We start from the raw sequence: 17,652 nt of genomic DNA on the forward strand, positions 1-17,652 counted from the left end.
GATGACCGGAAGCTTAAGATACGTCCTGATTAGGTGTCACAGATCCCAGCTGGAGATCCGGAGGGCTGTCCCTTTTGACCTGAAGGTTAGGGTGCCAGATAAAATACAGGAGCCCAGTTAAACTGGAATTTCAAATAAACGAAAAAAAAAGTGTTTAATTATCTCCCAAATATAGTATGGGATATACTTATATTGAACAATTACTCCAATTTAAAAGGACATCCTGTATTTTTATTTGTTAAACCTGGCGACGCCACGTTAAGAAAAGGAAGGGGCCCCTAGCCTGAGCCCCAAAGCACCCTCTGGGCGCACGTGTGCTCCAGTCAGGGGGATTCCAATCGCCAGGCCCCCCAGTCGATCCCAGAGGGGCTCACGTGTCCGCCCCGCCCAGGCAGCACTAGCTGCGCCCCGAGCGGCCAAGCCCCGCGCGCCCAGAGCCGAGGGCACCGCCCCGAGACGGGCCGACTCGGCCCAGCGGTTGGGTGGTGTGGAAGCCAGCTGTTCCCTCCCACAAAGTGTACTCAGGCAAGGCCAGAAACTCACTCGCCATGTCGGCTGCGGAGGCGGGGGATGTTTTCCGCAGAGCCCGAGGCAGGACCCTGGACGCCTTTGCCTCAGGTACTGCCGGCCGAACTCCCGGGGAGGGGAGGACCTCAGGGCTGCGGAACGTTCTGTTGGGGGAACCTTCGGTCGGAGTGCACGTTACTCCAGCCGGATCCCATCGGAGGCTGCACCTGGGGTCTGGGGATTGCAATAGCGACGGTACGAACCGCGTTTCGGGCTTCCAGGGGCGCTGTTGAGAGGTGAACCTCGGGCGCTGTAGCCTCGCTGGCTTTGTCCTAATTTCCCTGAGGGAAGAGAAGATAGCGTAAGGAGGCAAAACATGGTTAATAGTAGCGTGGTTAATAGTAGTTAGACTTGGTTTCCAAACCTAGCCTTGGACACGTTGCTCTGCAAGTCTTGACCTGTTTCTTCACCTGTAATACTGGACTAATAGTGATCTTATCTGTGGCTGGATAAGCGATTGGTGTGTGTTAAGATTCGGTTCTTTTTATTACGGTTGTTCACCCATATGGGGTGTCTTTTGTACCCCGTAATGACGGTTACTATCAATCAAGCACCAATATGTTAACAGGGCCCATCAGAACGCTAAAGAGGGAAGGGAGCCCAGAGTCGTGTTGGAGTTAAATGCTTGGGCTTTAGATTTAGATAATCTGCTTCTCTGTAAAAATGGGTTTATTAATAGTTACCTCACTGGGAAGCGTTAACAGATTGGAAGTATTTCTATAACCCAGTGTGGGACACTGGTGATGTGCCAAGTGAACGTGAGCCCTGGAGCTTTAAGTCAAAGGGAAGTTTGTTTCTGGTTCCTTGGTCCTCTCTGTGGCCTTTGGCTGCCTGGGATCAAATTCCCTCCCATGCGCTTCCCAGTTTTGTAACCCCAGAGTCATCCCACATGCATGATCTGGCTTGCTTCATTTTTGCCATCCTTTCCTTTGCCCAGTTTTCCTACCTCCACTGGTGTTCTTGAACTGCATTTGAAAGGTCAAGGCCTTTGTGCAGGGCCTTGGCCCTTGCCCTTCTATGCTTCCATAACTAATAGCTGGTCTGGTAGGCTTGGTTCCGTCACAGTCTTCACATCTTATTTAAAGTTCAGTCACTTCCTCACACACACTTTCCCTGGCTGCCTTACCTAAAGTACATTTCTCCTGTAATTCTCTTTCCTAAGACCTTGTTCTTTTCTTTCTTTGCAACTCTTGGTGGGTAGTGGCAAGGTTCTGGAAGAGCCCATGGGGTCAGAAACATAGCTGTGGTAGGTTTTGGAAAAAGTACAATCTGCTGTAGTGTCCATTCACTAAATATTTTAATATGCTTTTTTTGCCCACATGAGGTGGTTGAGCCATATTGAACCAATTTTTATCCATGTTGATATAAGTAGCTCTAGTTCATTTTCCTTCTGGGCAGTATTCCACTGTATGCATATATACTTTATACATTCTGTTGCTGGATATGCTGAGTATCTTCCCTTTGCCTCTCCAAATGTACTTGTCTCCCTTCCCCACCATGCTCCAGGGCATTCATCTCTGTGGACTTGGTCAGTGGGCCCCTTTCCCTAGAGGGAGGGGAAGCAGAAGCCAGGGTTGCCTTAAATTGACTGCATGTTTCCTCTGAGGATCACTACTTTCATGATTGCCTTTCTGCTGGGACTCTTTTTGGGTCTGGGCAACAACTCACTTCCCCCCTCCTTTCAGAGGTAAGAGTGGCAGCAGTTCTGCTTTTCTGTCTTTGGGCTACTAAACTACCCTTTGTTGTTTTTCTACACTTAACTCCTCCCAAGTAATCCCTTTTAGTTATCCTAATTATCCTTAATTATCCTAATTTGACTATGCCAGCTATTTCCTGCTGGGATCCTAATATAGATACTATATTAGGGATCCACTTAGTTGTTTGTGTTTTTCACACGTTAACAGTGTTCTTAGGAACATTCCTGCACAAGTCTGCTGGACTAGGGGAAATTTCTCCAGGGCATTCTTCACCTCAGAAGTGAAGTTCAGGGCTGTCGAGTATAATCCCCAGCTTTACTAGATCTTGTCCAATCACCTTGCAAAGTGCTCGCAGAGAAGGACTTGCAAAGTCCTTCTACCAGCGGTGTATGCAAATTCCCTGTTACTCTGCGCTCTCTCTTCTTGTCAGTTCAAGAAGTATTTATTATGTTCCTATTGCATTCTTCAGTATGTTGTGGAAAGTAGAAAAGGGAGGAAAGCAAGCCACTCACCCTCAGAGGCTCATAGTCTAGGCACAGAGATATGGCAGAAAAACAATTCTTGGCAGCTGGTGGACTCTGTAGGTCCCTGCAGTGGGAGGCTTCAGATGGATATTATGGGGTGCTGAGGTATCAAAGCTTTCTAACCCATTGAAGCTGCCACAGGGCTGCCAGTGGGACCTGAGAACAAGAGTCATTCACCTGGTCAGGAATGGGGTGGTTGGGAAGAGATTTAGAAGATAAGGTGATAGATTCTTACCCTGCTGAGATAGGAAGAAGGAAGATGACTGGATTTCTCTCAGAGCTTGCCAGATACAGCAGTGGGGCCTGCATTTGGTCTTTGTGGGCCGAACAGCCCCAGTAGGCATGTTCAGAATGGGCCACTAACCATAGGGCTTCTTGGGGCCCAGCTTCGGAGGGTTGAGCTTTAGATCCCTAGTCTTCTGGGTTTGCTTCACTAGGTACCCAATCCCTAGTCCACCTGCAGTCTGCCTCCTTTGCTCTCACTAACTTTTCCTAGGATCCTAATTTCCTTCCAGCATTGCTAGTGCTTGAGAAATGCTTTTAGAGGTACAGTGTCAGTCCAGGCTCTGGGAAGGTAAGCTAGTAGAGCTGGCTTCAGGACAGGCTCGGAAGGGAAAAGGACGGACTGGCTTTTCCCATCTCCTGCCAAAATACACGCTGCCTGTCAAAGATGTATGTTTAGCTCAAGCAACAGTGCCCAAAGTCACAACCCTGACAACCCTCTACTTGCTACTAGAGCCCCATCCAGATTTAGCTGGTTAAACAGCTTGTTTCTCAAGTGAAGCCTGGCAAGTAAACAAGAGTGCTGGCCTGGTCCGCTCGGGCTGTTGGAACAAAGCACCACAGACTGAGTGGCTTCTGTTTATTTCTCACACTTTGGGAAACTGGAAGTCCAGGATGAAGGCACCTGCAGATTTGATGTCTGGAGAGAACCTTCCCTCTGGTTCATTCTCACTGTGTCCTCACATGGTGGAAGGGTATAGTGAGCTCTGGGGTTTCTTTTATAATGGCAATCCCATTACAAAGCCCTCATGATCTGATCTAGGTTTCAGCATAAGAATTTGTTGGGCGGGGTGGCGGGTGGACATAAACATTCAGTCTGGCAAGCGCTTTAAGACCATTTGCCTCCTGATGATTGATATGAGTACCAGAATTCCCATATACTTCATCCAGTAGTGTTGTATGTGAAGCTTGGCTTCAGTCATCTATTCCTTGTTAACATAATCTGCTAGGCTCTGTAGACAGATGTTTATGAAAAGCAAATTGTACATGTCTCACCTGAGAAGACTCACATTCATCAGGCATGTTCAAATGTTCATTTTAATTAGGCAAATTGATAATTATATTTTCTTGACACATATCCTAATTAAGACTACTTTCTTCTAGCAAATAATTGTCTTTCCATGAAGTTTGCAACATCTATTTTGAAAAAATTCTCAAAGGGAGAGATGTCAAAATTTAATATGTTTTTAAAATTACCTATATTTAATTGTTTTCCGGCCCTAATCTGTTTTTCCAGTTCATTTTACCACTGGAATATTTATCCCCTTGTAGAACAGGGCTCTTGGGTGGTTTTCTGAAAGAGATTATTTCCCTAGTCATTGAAAACATCTGCAGCTGTTTCAGAGGATATATAGCCAATTTATATTCACTAATCCTGAATATTTCTTGGTCCCTTCTGGAAACCTTCTCATGTGGCAGAGAATACATGGAGTATTTATAAAAAATAACTTACTCCACCTCTTCCAGTTCTCACCTAAGAACTTTTCTAGAAACAGTAGACCTACAAAATGTTTATCCAAGTCTGAACAGGGTTGAAAATATTATGGTTTAAAAGATTTCCATAGCTCAGTGGAGAAAATGAAATAAATGCTTTTAATTATGCCATGCATTTAGGCCAAACCAGTTATCTCTCATATGAGAAGGGCTCCTATGACTAAAATGGGAATTTTGATTATTTATCCCTTCCTCATTATCATCAGTCAAAATTAGTATGTAAGACTTTCCCATTATAAAACATTTCCAAGAGACAAGTGAATTTTTATTTTTGAATGCCTTTTTTTTTTGCTTTTCTATTTTTTAATAACTTTTTTGAGATACCCTAACATTCACTCATTTTAAGTTTACAATTCAGTGGTTTTCAATAAATTTACAAAGTGGTGCAGTAACACAATTTTAGAACTTCTCAATCTCCCAAAAAAAAGGAACTTGCTCCACCTGTAATCTCTTCCTGTTTCCACTCCTAGCACAGGCAACTGCTAATTCACCCCCATAGCTTTGCTGTTTTGGACATTTTGTATAAGTGGAAATGTTGGACAGCAGCATCTGGGGAGGTCTTTCTCAGATACTAGGTGAACCCTCAACCTGGGCAGGGGAGGGTTCTTGACTCTGAACAGAAAGACTTCTCTAGCAGGTCCGACCAGTGTAGGCAAGGAGGGAATTCATTAAAGCAAGAATAGCAGGGAATGTACCTGCTTTGCATACAGCAGAGAGCAAGAAAGAACAGAGGGAGAAAAAAGTTCATTGAACTCCTCTTGGCATAGGGAAAATCCCTTGCCAACTCCTGAAGCCAGGGTCACCTGGCATCCAGTGTCTACTTGAATCTGCCCAGTGTGGGAACTAAGTCCTTACTACCCCGGGATTTGGGGGAGCCACACACAGAGCACTGGGTGGAGTGAGATTATATTCTGAGAATTTCCCAAAGACAAAGAAAGGAGATTTTCAGGCAGGCCCCTAAAGAGCATGATTGTAAAACTGCAGTCCTATCTGGGTCATCCAGGTGATGGGAACTTGCAAGCCCAAGTCAGAGATCTCAGTAGCCCTTCCCTGCTTGTCTGAAGTAGAACAGAGAAAGAGAAGACTTATGCTTAAGTCTAGGAAATTGAATGAAATAGCAAAGTAACAAGGATGCTTAGCACCGGAAGAGCACAGAGACAAATGCAATAAGTTGAACAGAGAGGTTTTTAAGGCAAAAAGTACACGCTCGAAGAAAGGGGAGTGTGGGCAACCTCAGGAGGCACATTTAGAGGCTTAGGATTGCGTCTTTCAAGGATTTCAAGAATGGAGCAAAGGGTGGTAGTGATGGGGTTTTTGGGCATTGGATTAACTTGTGGTCTCATGATGTGTATCACCGGTGAGAGACATTAAGTCACCATCCATACTCTGTCCTCCAGATGTTCTGTAAAATAAACTTAACGCAAGGAATTTCTTGACCCTGTTCTTCTCCAAGATAGTGGTTACCCTCAAGCAGTGGAGACATGTAATTTAGGACTGCTTGCTCTGCCTTAAGATACGGTCAGTTATTGGCTGATTACCATAAAATATATTAGGAATCTTACCTCCTAACTCCCTTGTTTTTAAAATGGAATCTCTTAAAATGGAGTCTTTTAACTGTTATATCTTGGCATTTTTCATCATAGGCAGGAAAAGACTCCATTTTAGGCAGGAAAGACTCCTGCCTCCATCATAGGCAGGAAAAGTTCATCGTGATGCTAGTCCCATGTCCCTGCCCCACCTCAGAACCATATAATCTGTGGTCTTTATGATTCCTGCCTGTGATGAAAAATGCCAAGATATAACAGTATGATAAGAACAAGAGGGACTCCATTTTAAAGAGATAGACTCCATTTTAAAATGGAGTGTTAAAATGTGATTAGTTTCTTTCCTTTAACGTCAACTTTTCAAGATTCACCCATGTTGTAACATGTGTCAGCACTTGGTTCTTTTTTATTGACTGGTATTCTTTTGTGTGGGTAACCACATTTTTTGTTTATTCATTCACCCACTGGTGAACATTTGGACATTGACATACATTCCCTCATTTGGACACTGGCTATTATGCATGAAGCTGCTGTGAACCTCCACGTACATGTCTTTGTATGGGCATCTATTTCATTTATCTTGAGTAGATGTCTAGGATTGGAATTGCTGGGTTATATAAGTTACTATGTTTAACATTTTGAGGAATTGCCAGACTGTTTTCCAAAGCACCTGCAACATTTTATATGCTCACCAGCAATATACATGGGTTCAAATTCCTCCATATCCTCCTCAACACTTGTCATTGTCTTTTTTATTATAACCAACCAAATGGGTACAAAGTGGTATCTCACTGTGGTTTTGATTTACATTTTCCTAACAGCTAATAATGCTGAACATCTTTTCATGTACTTACTGGCCATTTGTATATCTTTGAAGAAATGGCTGTGAAATCCTTTACCCAGTTTTTAATTGTGTTATTTGTGTTTTTATTATTGAATTGTAAGAGTTCTTTATATATTCTGGATACAAGTCCTGTAGCAAATACATGATTTGTAAATATTTTCTTCCATTTGGTGAATTGTCCTTTCACTTTTTTGATAATATTATATGCAGCACCAAAGTTTTTAATTTTGACTTAAGTCCAAATTATCCACTTTTATTATTTATGCTTTTTATGTCCTATGTAAGAAATCTTTGCCTCACCCAAAATCTTGGATATGTTTTCTGTTAAAAGTATTATGGTTTAAGCTTTTAGATTTAGATCTTGGTCCATGTTGAGTTAATTTTTATGTATGGTGTAGGGTAAGGGTGTAATTATTAGAAATTTTCTTCTTTTTACTACAGTAGAATCTGGTAGTTGGTCAATGAATGGAAAAAAATAAAGAGGGGAATCATTAAAAAAAATTTCACATTCCTATAACATCTCATTTTAATGTAAACCATCAGTGTACATTCACTTAGTAATATGTTGAGTAAGTTTAGGGCTTTTCCTGGAACACGAGTTTACAGGTGGGCCTGCTGTGTAGCCTTTTGTGCACAAACAACACCCATCATGGATCTTTTCCAGTTTGGGTTTTTTTCCAGGGGAGTAGTCAGTTATAAAATCACTTGGAAAGCACACTGAGTAAAGACTTCTCTGAGGCTTGTATTTTCTTTTTCTTTAAATCTTTTACACTTGACTCCCCAGCACTTAATTCGATAGTACTTTATTTTCACCAGCTTGCTCTTATTGCATCTTCCCAAAGCATCTGTCTTCATTTTCTTAAAAGCCACCCTTTTTACATTCATATTTCTCTGTTTTACATGTTTAATTAAATGAAGTGATTTAAAAATAAGTGCTAGCATAAACAGATTTGTGACAACTCCCAGTGGACACATGGTGAGCGGGCTTCTTGAGGGGCAGGGCAGCAGTGTTAGCGCAGAGGAGGGCCATCAGCTTGTCCTGGGTGGTAGTACCTGAACAGAGGGCATGGAGAGGGTTGGTAAATCTGGAGGTCTGTTAAGAGAGTGTCTTCTTCTAGGGAAGACTAACTGGCAATTTTTTATGTTTGTGAAGCATATGATTTTGAACTTTGCCAAACCCTCCAGTGAGACAGGAGTGAGAAGTTGGGGCCTGGGCAGCTGGAGACTCCAGGAGTCTCAGAACCGCTGTCAGCCACTCTTAGAACCAAGTCTGATATGTAGTCAGACAATCAGGAAACAGTTTTAGAGTAAAAGAAGCTCCAAAGTCCCTGAGTAGCTTTATTTAAAAGAAAAAAAACCCTAGCCATGCTAACTCTGCAGGTCCACGTTGGTAAAACGAAGGTCGTGTTGGCTAGAATTGTCTTATGGTACATCCGTGGTGATGGATGCACTGACTCCATCTACGTGAAGGCATTGAGACCTGGTGGTTTCAGGTCTCACACTAGGCAGTGGGAACTCCAGGAAGAGGACGTAGCTCTTCTGGCTTCCAGCCATTTGCACCACCAGAACATACTAGAATAGGACGGAACTCTTATCTGCTCCCCAGTCTGCTCCTTCCCCAGTCTTCCTCACCTGTTCAACAAGAAGCCAAGGAGTCATTCCTGACCTCTGCTTCTCCCCTCCTCTCCACATCCACACTGGCTATAGTCCCCTCCATTCAACCTCCAGAGCTCTCCTTCCCAACTGCCCTAGTGTGACCCCGGCCACCCCCATCATCTCTCACCTGGACAAGTCCAGCAGCTTTCTGGGTCCACTCCTGCCCCTCGAGTCCATTCCCTGTACAGTATTCAGAGCCACCTCTTAAAAGGAAAATGGGCCTTGCCATGGTCTTGCTCTGTCCCTGTCTTTTTCTCTCTCTGCTTCTCATTCTTCACATCATGGTTTTGAATGAGTCTGTGCAGGTTCTCCCCTTCTAAACTGGGTCCCTGGCTTTCACCTACACTCGTTCCTTTCATTTACGGTGCTTACTGCAGCCTATGGTTGTGCATTTATTCCTGTGACTGTGGTGTCTTTTCCTGCGTCTAGACTATAAATTCCTAGAGAGCGGGGAGCTCAGACCTAGAACAGTGTCTGGCAATAGTGGACACTCAGTGGCCATTCTGTAAGTGAATGAACCTGAATAATGTACTATTCCCTGAGTCACATGTGTATATCCACCTAACCCACTGCTTACACACACCGTATATTCTCTGGATGAGGCGAAACAGAAACCAAATATTGAACCAATCAATAGGACCCCAGGTGGCCCACCGGTCTGTGCCTTGCTCAAAGGCGTCTGTCTGCTTGAGGAGGTTCCTGTTAACAGGCAGGTGTGCCCTCCGGAGCTGTAGCTGCCCCGAGGAAGGACTGCCTTCTTTGCATCCAGGGCCTCTTTGCCCAGCCTCGTGCCTGCAGAGCTGCTTCCGCCCAGAAAGAGTGGCTTCTGCCAAATCTCCCCAAAGCGTCAGCTGCCTGCTACCCTGGCAGGGGAACATGGGGAGTGGTAGAGAAGAGTCACAGCAAACATCCACCCAAAACAGGTAAACGCCAAATGGAGTTCTGCTTTGAACAGTGAGAGAGGTAGGTTTGGAAAATGTCCTTTTCCCTTTCCTCTGTTTTCTAGAACAGCATCGGCAGTGGTACTGAGAGCCACCTGGCCAAGTGGTCCTGGCCTACTTCTCTGAAAGGTTCTTACTTCTTACTTCTTCTTACTTCTGAAAGGTTACTGCCTTCTTACTTCTCTGAAGGGTTGCAGATAAAGATTTTGGCAGGCCCTTCATCCCCTAATGGCAAGTGTTGCAGCCATGATAGGACTCAGAAGCTTTAGTGTATTTCAGGAACTACCTTTTGGAGGCATGTAGGCCAAGAAAAGAGAGGTTGGGTAAATTCACCTTGGTACTTAGGAAAAGTAATTTGGAGACTCCGAGGATATTGCTGTCACTATTGTTAATTATTTTAGGGGAGGTAAAAGTCCTAAAGGACACTCTTTTTAACAGCTTCACGTACCTTACAATTTGCCCTTTTAAAGTGTACTATTCAGGACATTTAGTCTGTTTGCAGACATCACAACAGTCAATGTAGAACATTCACCAACCCAAAAAGAAACCCCATACCCATTAGCTGTCACCCCCAATTCCCCCAACCCCCAGCCCCTGCTCTAGGCAGCCACTAATGAAAGACACTATTAAATGCTGCATTAAGTTCTGGCGGTTTTACAGTTGGGACATTTGGATTGTTAAACTAGAAAGAGTCCCAAAGTAGTGAAGATTGCTACTGTTGTGATTTTTTTTTCTTTTAAACTACTAAAATAAGATTAGTCTCCAGAGAAGATAAGGGATATTGCTGAAGACATTTAGATTGTGATTCACTGTGCAGAATGCTGCTGTGAGAAACTGCAAAAATTGCATTTCATTGGCATTTACTCTTTAGCCAGAAAGCCTCTAGGTGGCTGTAAAACTACCCATCTTTGCTGCTTTATAACCAAAGCAATATCTACACTGTGTGAAGGAAAAGATGTTAAGCCTAAAGCATGTAAATATATGTGTGCGTGCCTGTGTTCCAAACCTACCTCTCTCACTGTTCAAACATACATCAGATATTTCCTGAGGCCCACTATGCGCCATGGGAACAAAGAAATGGGTAAGATTTTGGTACCTCTGTCTCTGCTGATGCAAATGAAGGGGTGGCCATGAATAGCAGTTTAGTAATAGAAGCTCCCACTTGCTGCTTACCCTGGGCCATGGCCAAATGCTTCACATGTATTAACTCAGTAATTTCACAACAACCCTTTTGAGGTTGTTGTGTTATTCTTTCTTTACGGGTAAGGAAAGTGAGGCCCAGAGAGTTTAAGGGACTTGTGTCATGTCACATAGTTGGTAAAGGGTGGAAATAGGATTTGAGCCTGGCACTCAAACCTGAGAGTCTGGGCTACAATAGGAGCAGGTTAGGCCTTCTGGAGATGGATGCCCAAAGTAGTCCAGGGGATTTAAGCCCTTTCCCAAGCCCACATGTCCTGGTGTGATCTGTCCCCTGCCTTATATTCACATTTGCTCCTGGTGTCAGGGTCTGGGCACTTGCTGTGCCCTCTGCCTGGGGTGTGTCCCTATGCCTGGATCTTTCTCATCCTTCAGATCTCAGCTTCCATGTTGTCTCACTGTGCTATGCAACCAGAGCTCTCCCACCCCCAGTGGCTCTGTCCCTCTGTCCCTGAGCATCTGATGACTCCTGTGGCAGTAAGGGGCACATGTGTCATTAACTTAGTTGTAGATCTGTTCGTTGTGCATCTCCCCACTATTCCATAGGGTTTAAGGAAAGGGACCTGTGTCTTTGCTCACTGTTGAATGTGCAGTTGTCTAGCATAGCACCTGTCATGTAGTGGGTACTCAGAACAAACTTGCTGAAAGAGGCAGGGAAGGACGCAGATTGGGAGGGAGACAGGCTTTGTGGTGGAGTGGGCTGGAGCTGTGGCCTGGGAAGGATAGGTGGAATCTCGACAGGAGGAGTTGGTAGAATGGAGAGCACCCTCTGGAGGAAGTGGGGGAAAGCATGGGGTATGTTTGAGGAGCAGAGTCCATTTGGAGGGATCTGGTGGTATGTCTTGTGTAGCATTCTTCAACCTCAGTACTGACATTATGGGCTGGACTTTCTTGTTGTGGGGCTGCCCGGTGTAGTATGGGATATTTAGCACCATCCCTGGCATCTATCCACTAGATGCTAGAAGCACCATCTCCCTCCCAGTGTGACATCCAGAAATGACTCCATATATCAAATGTCTCCTGGGGATCAAAATTGCCCCTGGTTTAGAGCCACCGTCTAATGGGAACAGTAATCAGTACAGTGGAAAAGTTTTGGGCTACGTTTTATCGCCAAGTACCAGAGTGAGTGAGGATCCATTAACGTCTTTATTTATCCCTTCACCAGATGTTTATTGAATGCCTCTTACATGCCAAAGACACAATGACACATACTGACAATATATGGGAAAGGGACAGCAAGTGTGGGCCTTTGCTCGTGGAAATTACGGGGTAGTGGCCCTTTAGCAAGGGAGTTTGGTGATCAGGGTGCAGGTTTTAGGAAGAGTCACAGTGACAGAGGTTGCCTGGGGTCAACAGAACTGAGCACCTGGCGTGGAGCTGACCCTGAAGCTGCACGGGGAAGATGAAGACCTGCTCCAAGATGGTCCTGTGGAGGGGAAAGGAGGGCCCCTGAAGGGATGCGGAGCTGTGGAGTGCATCCCCCTGGCTGGCTAAATGGACACAGTGACACATGATCCTACCACCTATAGACTGGTGGATTGGGGACTGTGGTGGTGAACTCAGGGCCATCAGGAGAAGGAGCCACTCTTGCAGGAAAGGTGATGAATGTGTTCGTGGCTGCATTGTAAATTGCTGGCAGGATAAGCTGGGAGCTTGGACGTATCCAGAAAAATGAACTTACTACTTTCTACTCATTTGTTAGTTCTGTGGATTCCTAGTCAAATGAGAAATGTGGCCTCTATAGCCCTAATTCATGTATTATTTTGAGGCAGATAAGTTAACAGGAGCCCAAACACTGAATTCTTAAATATTCTTACAAGGTAGTAATGAGGTGTTGTAATGACAGGAGCCTTGTTAATCAGTCTGCTTGCTCATCAGATTTCTTAACCAATATCTTACAATTTTAACTGTCATCCAAAAAGAAAACTGGATTTAGGAAATTACACTTTTCTTTATAAAAGTTAAATTAAGCAAGTTATTTATCTTTGTATTCCACCTTGTATTACTTTAGGTTGTGTACAAATAGGTTTACCAAGCACATCATTAGGCATTAATTTGTGCAATCACTGACTCCCATCAGCCTTTTTGTAGTTAGGTGATGAAAACAGTGGTTCATTTGTTTTTGGGAGTGCATTTATTATAGTCATTGATTAACTGGCAGTAGTGAAAGGATCAATTAAATTTTTAATTCTTCATATACATTAGAAAGTCAGCTTTCACTAACAATTGACATATATGCCCCCAAAGTATAATAAAAATGAGTGAGAGGAAATATATTGGCAGAGGCAAATCCAAGAATACATTTAGTTCATGATATTAAAAGTGCAAACTGTAAAGAGCAGTTGTAATATGAACATCTCTCTTTCTGGCAGGATATTGGCAGTCTCATAGGAAGGATTAATGGTGAGGCATTGTGTCAGTTTTTAAAGGTTTTTAAGATTCTTCTCTGTATGCAATTGCTTTGTACCGAATAATGCTTAAAAAAACCTTGCAGGCCTTTCCTGTTTATAGTTTAATATCACCCAAAATCTGTCTTTTTATTCCTCAATTTTGAAAGGTGCCTTGTAACTCTGGGCCAGAGGGGGTTCCCAGCCCCAGGAAAATTCACTCTGGATTTGGTGAGACCAAATAACAACAATGGAATGTTGTGGGGTAAAAGGTATTGTGGGGAAGTTGGGGTTCCTATGGCCAGGACCCTCACTGAACTTAAACCACCTGATGATGTAACTGGCCTGTTGGTAGGCTACTGCTTCCACACAGGCAATAAGCTATTATTGCACTATATAGAGAGCTCTGCGCAGTGCTCTGGGTGGAGGCAGAGACGCTAGTGCTCGACCTACCACCAGGAGAACAAGGCAGGTAATAAACCCTTTCACCCCAAAGAACATTTTGCTGTCAATTTCTTTGGTCACACTGAATCCATAGTGAACTTGCCTGGGGCTCAAACCCATTAGCAAGACAGGTATGATACCAAGCTGTAGTCTCACGATGGCAGGTTGAGCGCTAGAATCATGTCTGCCTCTGGCAAGTCTGCATGCCGTAAGTTCATCTCCACTTTTGCCTCCACATCTCTGGGACAGAGCACTGGGCGGAGCTCTTTTTATAGAGTCAACAGCCATGTATTGCCCACAGGTGTGCAGTGAGCTAGTCAACCAGGGCCAGGTGAGAATCCTGGCCACAGGAACTCTCATTTTATCCACACTCATGAACTGTGTGACCTTGAACTTGAACCATGACTAAGATCCCTAGCCAGGCCTCAGGATTCCCCCGTTGATTAAATGAGATGGGTGCCCTGAAAATTTCCAGTTCTTTAGTTGGAAAAAGTTAGCTTCTATAAGGTAGGTATGCAGCTTCCCTAGCACACATAATAGTAAATAGGCTCACTCAGTTCAGTCCAGGAGGGTCCAGTGTGAATTTGTGGTCACCTGAGATTAGTTAAGTATGTGAGGCTAGGCCTTGTTTTATATTACCATCTGTGGCAGACATGCTCAGATGGGCCCAGTGAACCCTGCCTCCTCATTTCATGGCCCTGCTCTTGAGTGTGGGTTGGCCTAGCACCTTGACTGTAATAACAAAAAAGTGATGGGATATCACTTCCATCATCATGTTACATAAGACTGTAACTTCTATTTGCTAGCAGACCGTTTCCCAAGCTGGCTTTGATGAAGCAAGTTTCCATGTTATGAGCTGCCATGCTGGAGAGGCCCACTGAGGGTGCTTCTGTCCACAGTTAGCAGGGAACTGGTGCCCTCAGTCCCATGGCCCATTAGGGATCTTGTCAGGAACCCTGTAAATGAGCTTGGATGCAGACCTTCCAAGTGAGTCTTCAGATGAGACCTCAGTGCTGGCCAATACTTTGATTACAGCTTGTGAGAGACCCTGAGCAGAGGGCCCAGCTAAGCCTGACCCACAGAAACTGAAATAACAGTTCAAGCCACTATATTTGTGGTAACTTGTTACATAGCAATGGATTGCTAATTCACTGTGGACATTCTTATTCATAGATTTAGGTGTTTTAATTAAATTAATTTATGCCTTATGATATATTAACATTAAGCATCGTACAGGCATTATCTAGAGATTTGTGTCAAATGTTTCAAAAGATTATAGTCTTGTTTTGTACCACAGGGTCAGAAATGAGGTCTTAATTTATTCAGCTTACTTTATTTATTAATTCAACAATGTGGATAAAATGAGAGTTCCTGTGGCCAGGATTCTCACCTGGCCCTGGTTGACTAGCTCACTGCACACCTGTGGGCAATACATGACCGTTGACTCTATAAATAAAGAGCTCCGCTCAGTGTTCTGCGTATGAAACAGTGGCAGGGCTGCAAGGCTGCAGGAGAGCAGAGCAGAGCAGAGGCTGGAGTGGTGGCAGCGTCAAGGACAGAGGCCCAGAGGACGACTGTGCGGAAAGAGGGGCCCAGAGGCAGAGACCGGCTTGCTGCAGGCAAACATGCTCTGAGTGAATGGGATTTTAGTGACTGACCTGCCACCTGGAAATAAAGTTGGGTATAACCCTTTCACCCCAAGAATGTTTTGCTGTCATTTTCTTTGGTCACACTGAATCCATAGTGAACTTGCCTGGGGCTGAAACCCACTGGCAAGACAAACAAATTCTTAGTTTATCTCAGAATTTGACACTGGCCTTATCATAATCACCAGTTAGGGTCCCTAATTTTTTTTTAAATCAATTTTGAAAGAAAAATACAGACCTCTGTTCTTTGGAAAACACATTTGTGTGTGCTGTACATAAACATACTTGCTAATAGGTGCTTTCATTGTGTACCATGAAGTCATGTAAAATCTAAAGTGTTAGAATTCACTGATTAGTAATGAATTTCCTGATCAAGTTACTACCTCACATCTTGAAATTCTTAAACATTCTTACCAAGAATCTTGATTTGGTTTTGAAAGACAATTTAAAGGTTGACGATTAGATAGTAATGGATAAGACAAAGAAATGCTTAGGACCAAATGCTTGAGGTACACGGACAGGGACCTAAGAATGAATGGGAAAATATGCAAAATGAAAACAAAAAGCTAGCACCAACAATAACAAATCTTCTAAGTCATTTCAATTTAGGGAAACAAAAATCACTTTGCATCTGTTTCTTATCAAACATGTTTAAGCAGTTTCTTGATTAGTCACAGTCAGTGCTTCTCAGACTTGGATTTGCATACAGATCACCTGGGGATTTTTTAAAATGCAGATTCTGACTTAGTAGGGCTGGGGTGGTCTTGACAGTCTGCCTTCCCAATAGACTCCTGGGTGATGACAATGCTGGTCCATAAGACACGAATTGAGGACTGAGGTGTGGATCCAGCCATGCCTGCAGTGCCCAGGGGCAGCCTGCTCATCGTTGCTCTCCTGTCACCAGCGCTCTCTCCCCTTGCAGCCTCCATCTCCAGGCAATTCTGCTTCGTTGTTCAGTTGTCAGGCATTTACCATTTAATAAGGCAGTCATGTATTTAAGTTCCTTGACCGGAGAAATTAAAAGCAAAAAACCCCACTGGATCCCTGTCTTTTTTCATTAATGAAAAGACCTCTGATTGTGTTGCAAGGTGCTTTAGGAATGGACCTCAGTGTATCTGAACTTCCATGCCTCAAACTGCCAGAACAATACTTCTAGGGAGCCTGAAGAGAGAAGCTAGGCGCAGACGCTTGCCCTGCCCTGGAAGGGAGGGCATCACAGGCTCTCCCTGGTGCTTGTAGAAGTCAGCTAACTAATACTGTCTTGCCAATGGGTTTCAGCCCCAGGCAAGTTCGCTATAGATTCAGTGTGTCCAAAGGAATCGACAGCAAAACGTTCTTGGGGTGAAAGGGTTATACCCAACTTTATTTCCAGGTGGCAGGTCAGTCACTAAAATCCCATTCACTCAGAGCGAGTCTGCATGCAGCAGGCCAGTCTCTGCCTCTGAGCCCCTCTGTCCACATAGCTGTCCTCTGGGCTTCTCTGCACAGCCATCCCACAGAGTTGTCCTCCAGGCCTCTCTGCCCAGTCTTCCTGCACAGCCATCCTCTGGGCCTCTGTCCTCAGCGCTGCCACCACTCCAGCCTCTGCTCTGCTCTCCTGCAGCCTTGCGGCCCTGCCATCTTGTCCCGCCCGGAGCACTGGGCAGAGCTCTTTTTATAGAGTCAACAGCCATGTATTTCCCACAGGTGTGCAGTGAGCTAGTCAGCCAGGGCCAGGTGAGAATCCTGGCCACAGGAACTCTCATTTTATCCACAAATACCCATGCCCTGTCTTGGGGTGTAACTCTGGGTTTTGGTGAAATAGTTTAATGGAGATGTTAAGAATTCACTTTCATAATGTAAAAATCTGGACTTTTGAGGAAGGGATCGGGGAGGTATAAATTTAAAAATGATTTCTCCCTCTAGAATTGTGTTAAAGCCTCAAATATCATTGATTCATCCCTGATTAACATTGAGATGAGACCAAAGGCCCCAAGCTTCGGGATCCTTAAGAGGATCGAGGTACTTTTGAGACTATGGAGCCCTGAGTCAAGAAGTTATCTTTATTACATAGAGAAGGTCACTGGAATGTTGATATGTGAGCTGTTGTTCTTTTTAGGTCAAATCTATTTATTTTGTGCCTTGTCATCATCAAATTGAGATTCTGTCTAAGATTTTACTAGGTGAACAAGAAATAATGAAAGATTTATTAGAATACCTCCAAGGACTATTGACTTTTCAACACTATGACTGTTATAGGAACCTATATTTGTTAAAATGTTTACTATATAAAGTGTTTATAAATACTGTTTGTTGTAGAAACTGATTTATGCTCCAACCTTTGAATAGTGATCACCTCTGTGATCTGGTTCTGATTGATTTATCCTCAGATGCAAACTGCTTCAAATGCAGGAACATAGCTAAAGGCATTCATCAGTGTAAAAAGGTTA

The 17,652-nt window shown here is 44.0% G+C and overlaps 1 protein-coding gene across 2 annotated transcripts in view; it reads left to right on the forward strand.

Moving 5' to 3' along the window:
- The first annotated feature begins 415 nt into the window (after window positions 1-415).
- CPPED1 (calcineurin like phosphoesterase domain containing 1) overlaps window positions 416-17,652 on the forward strand; it is a 119,839-nt gene continuing 102,602 nt past the window's right edge. Inside the window, exon 1 of one of the 2 annotated variants that reach the window (XM_036917853.2) lies at window positions 416-618. In XM_036917853.2, the coding sequence (XP_036773748.2) occupies window positions 549-618 (70 nt within the window). In that variant the 5' untranslated portion in view covers window positions 416-548. The other variant, XM_036917854.2, reaches the window with a different exon arrangement.

Source organism: Manis pentadactyla, chromosome 10 (assembly GCF_030020395.1).
Source record: "Manis pentadactyla isolate mManPen7 chromosome 10, mManPen7.hap1, whole genome shotgun sequence".
Taxonomy (NCBI): Eukaryota; Metazoa; Chordata; class Mammalia; order Pholidota; family Manidae; genus Manis; species Manis pentadactyla.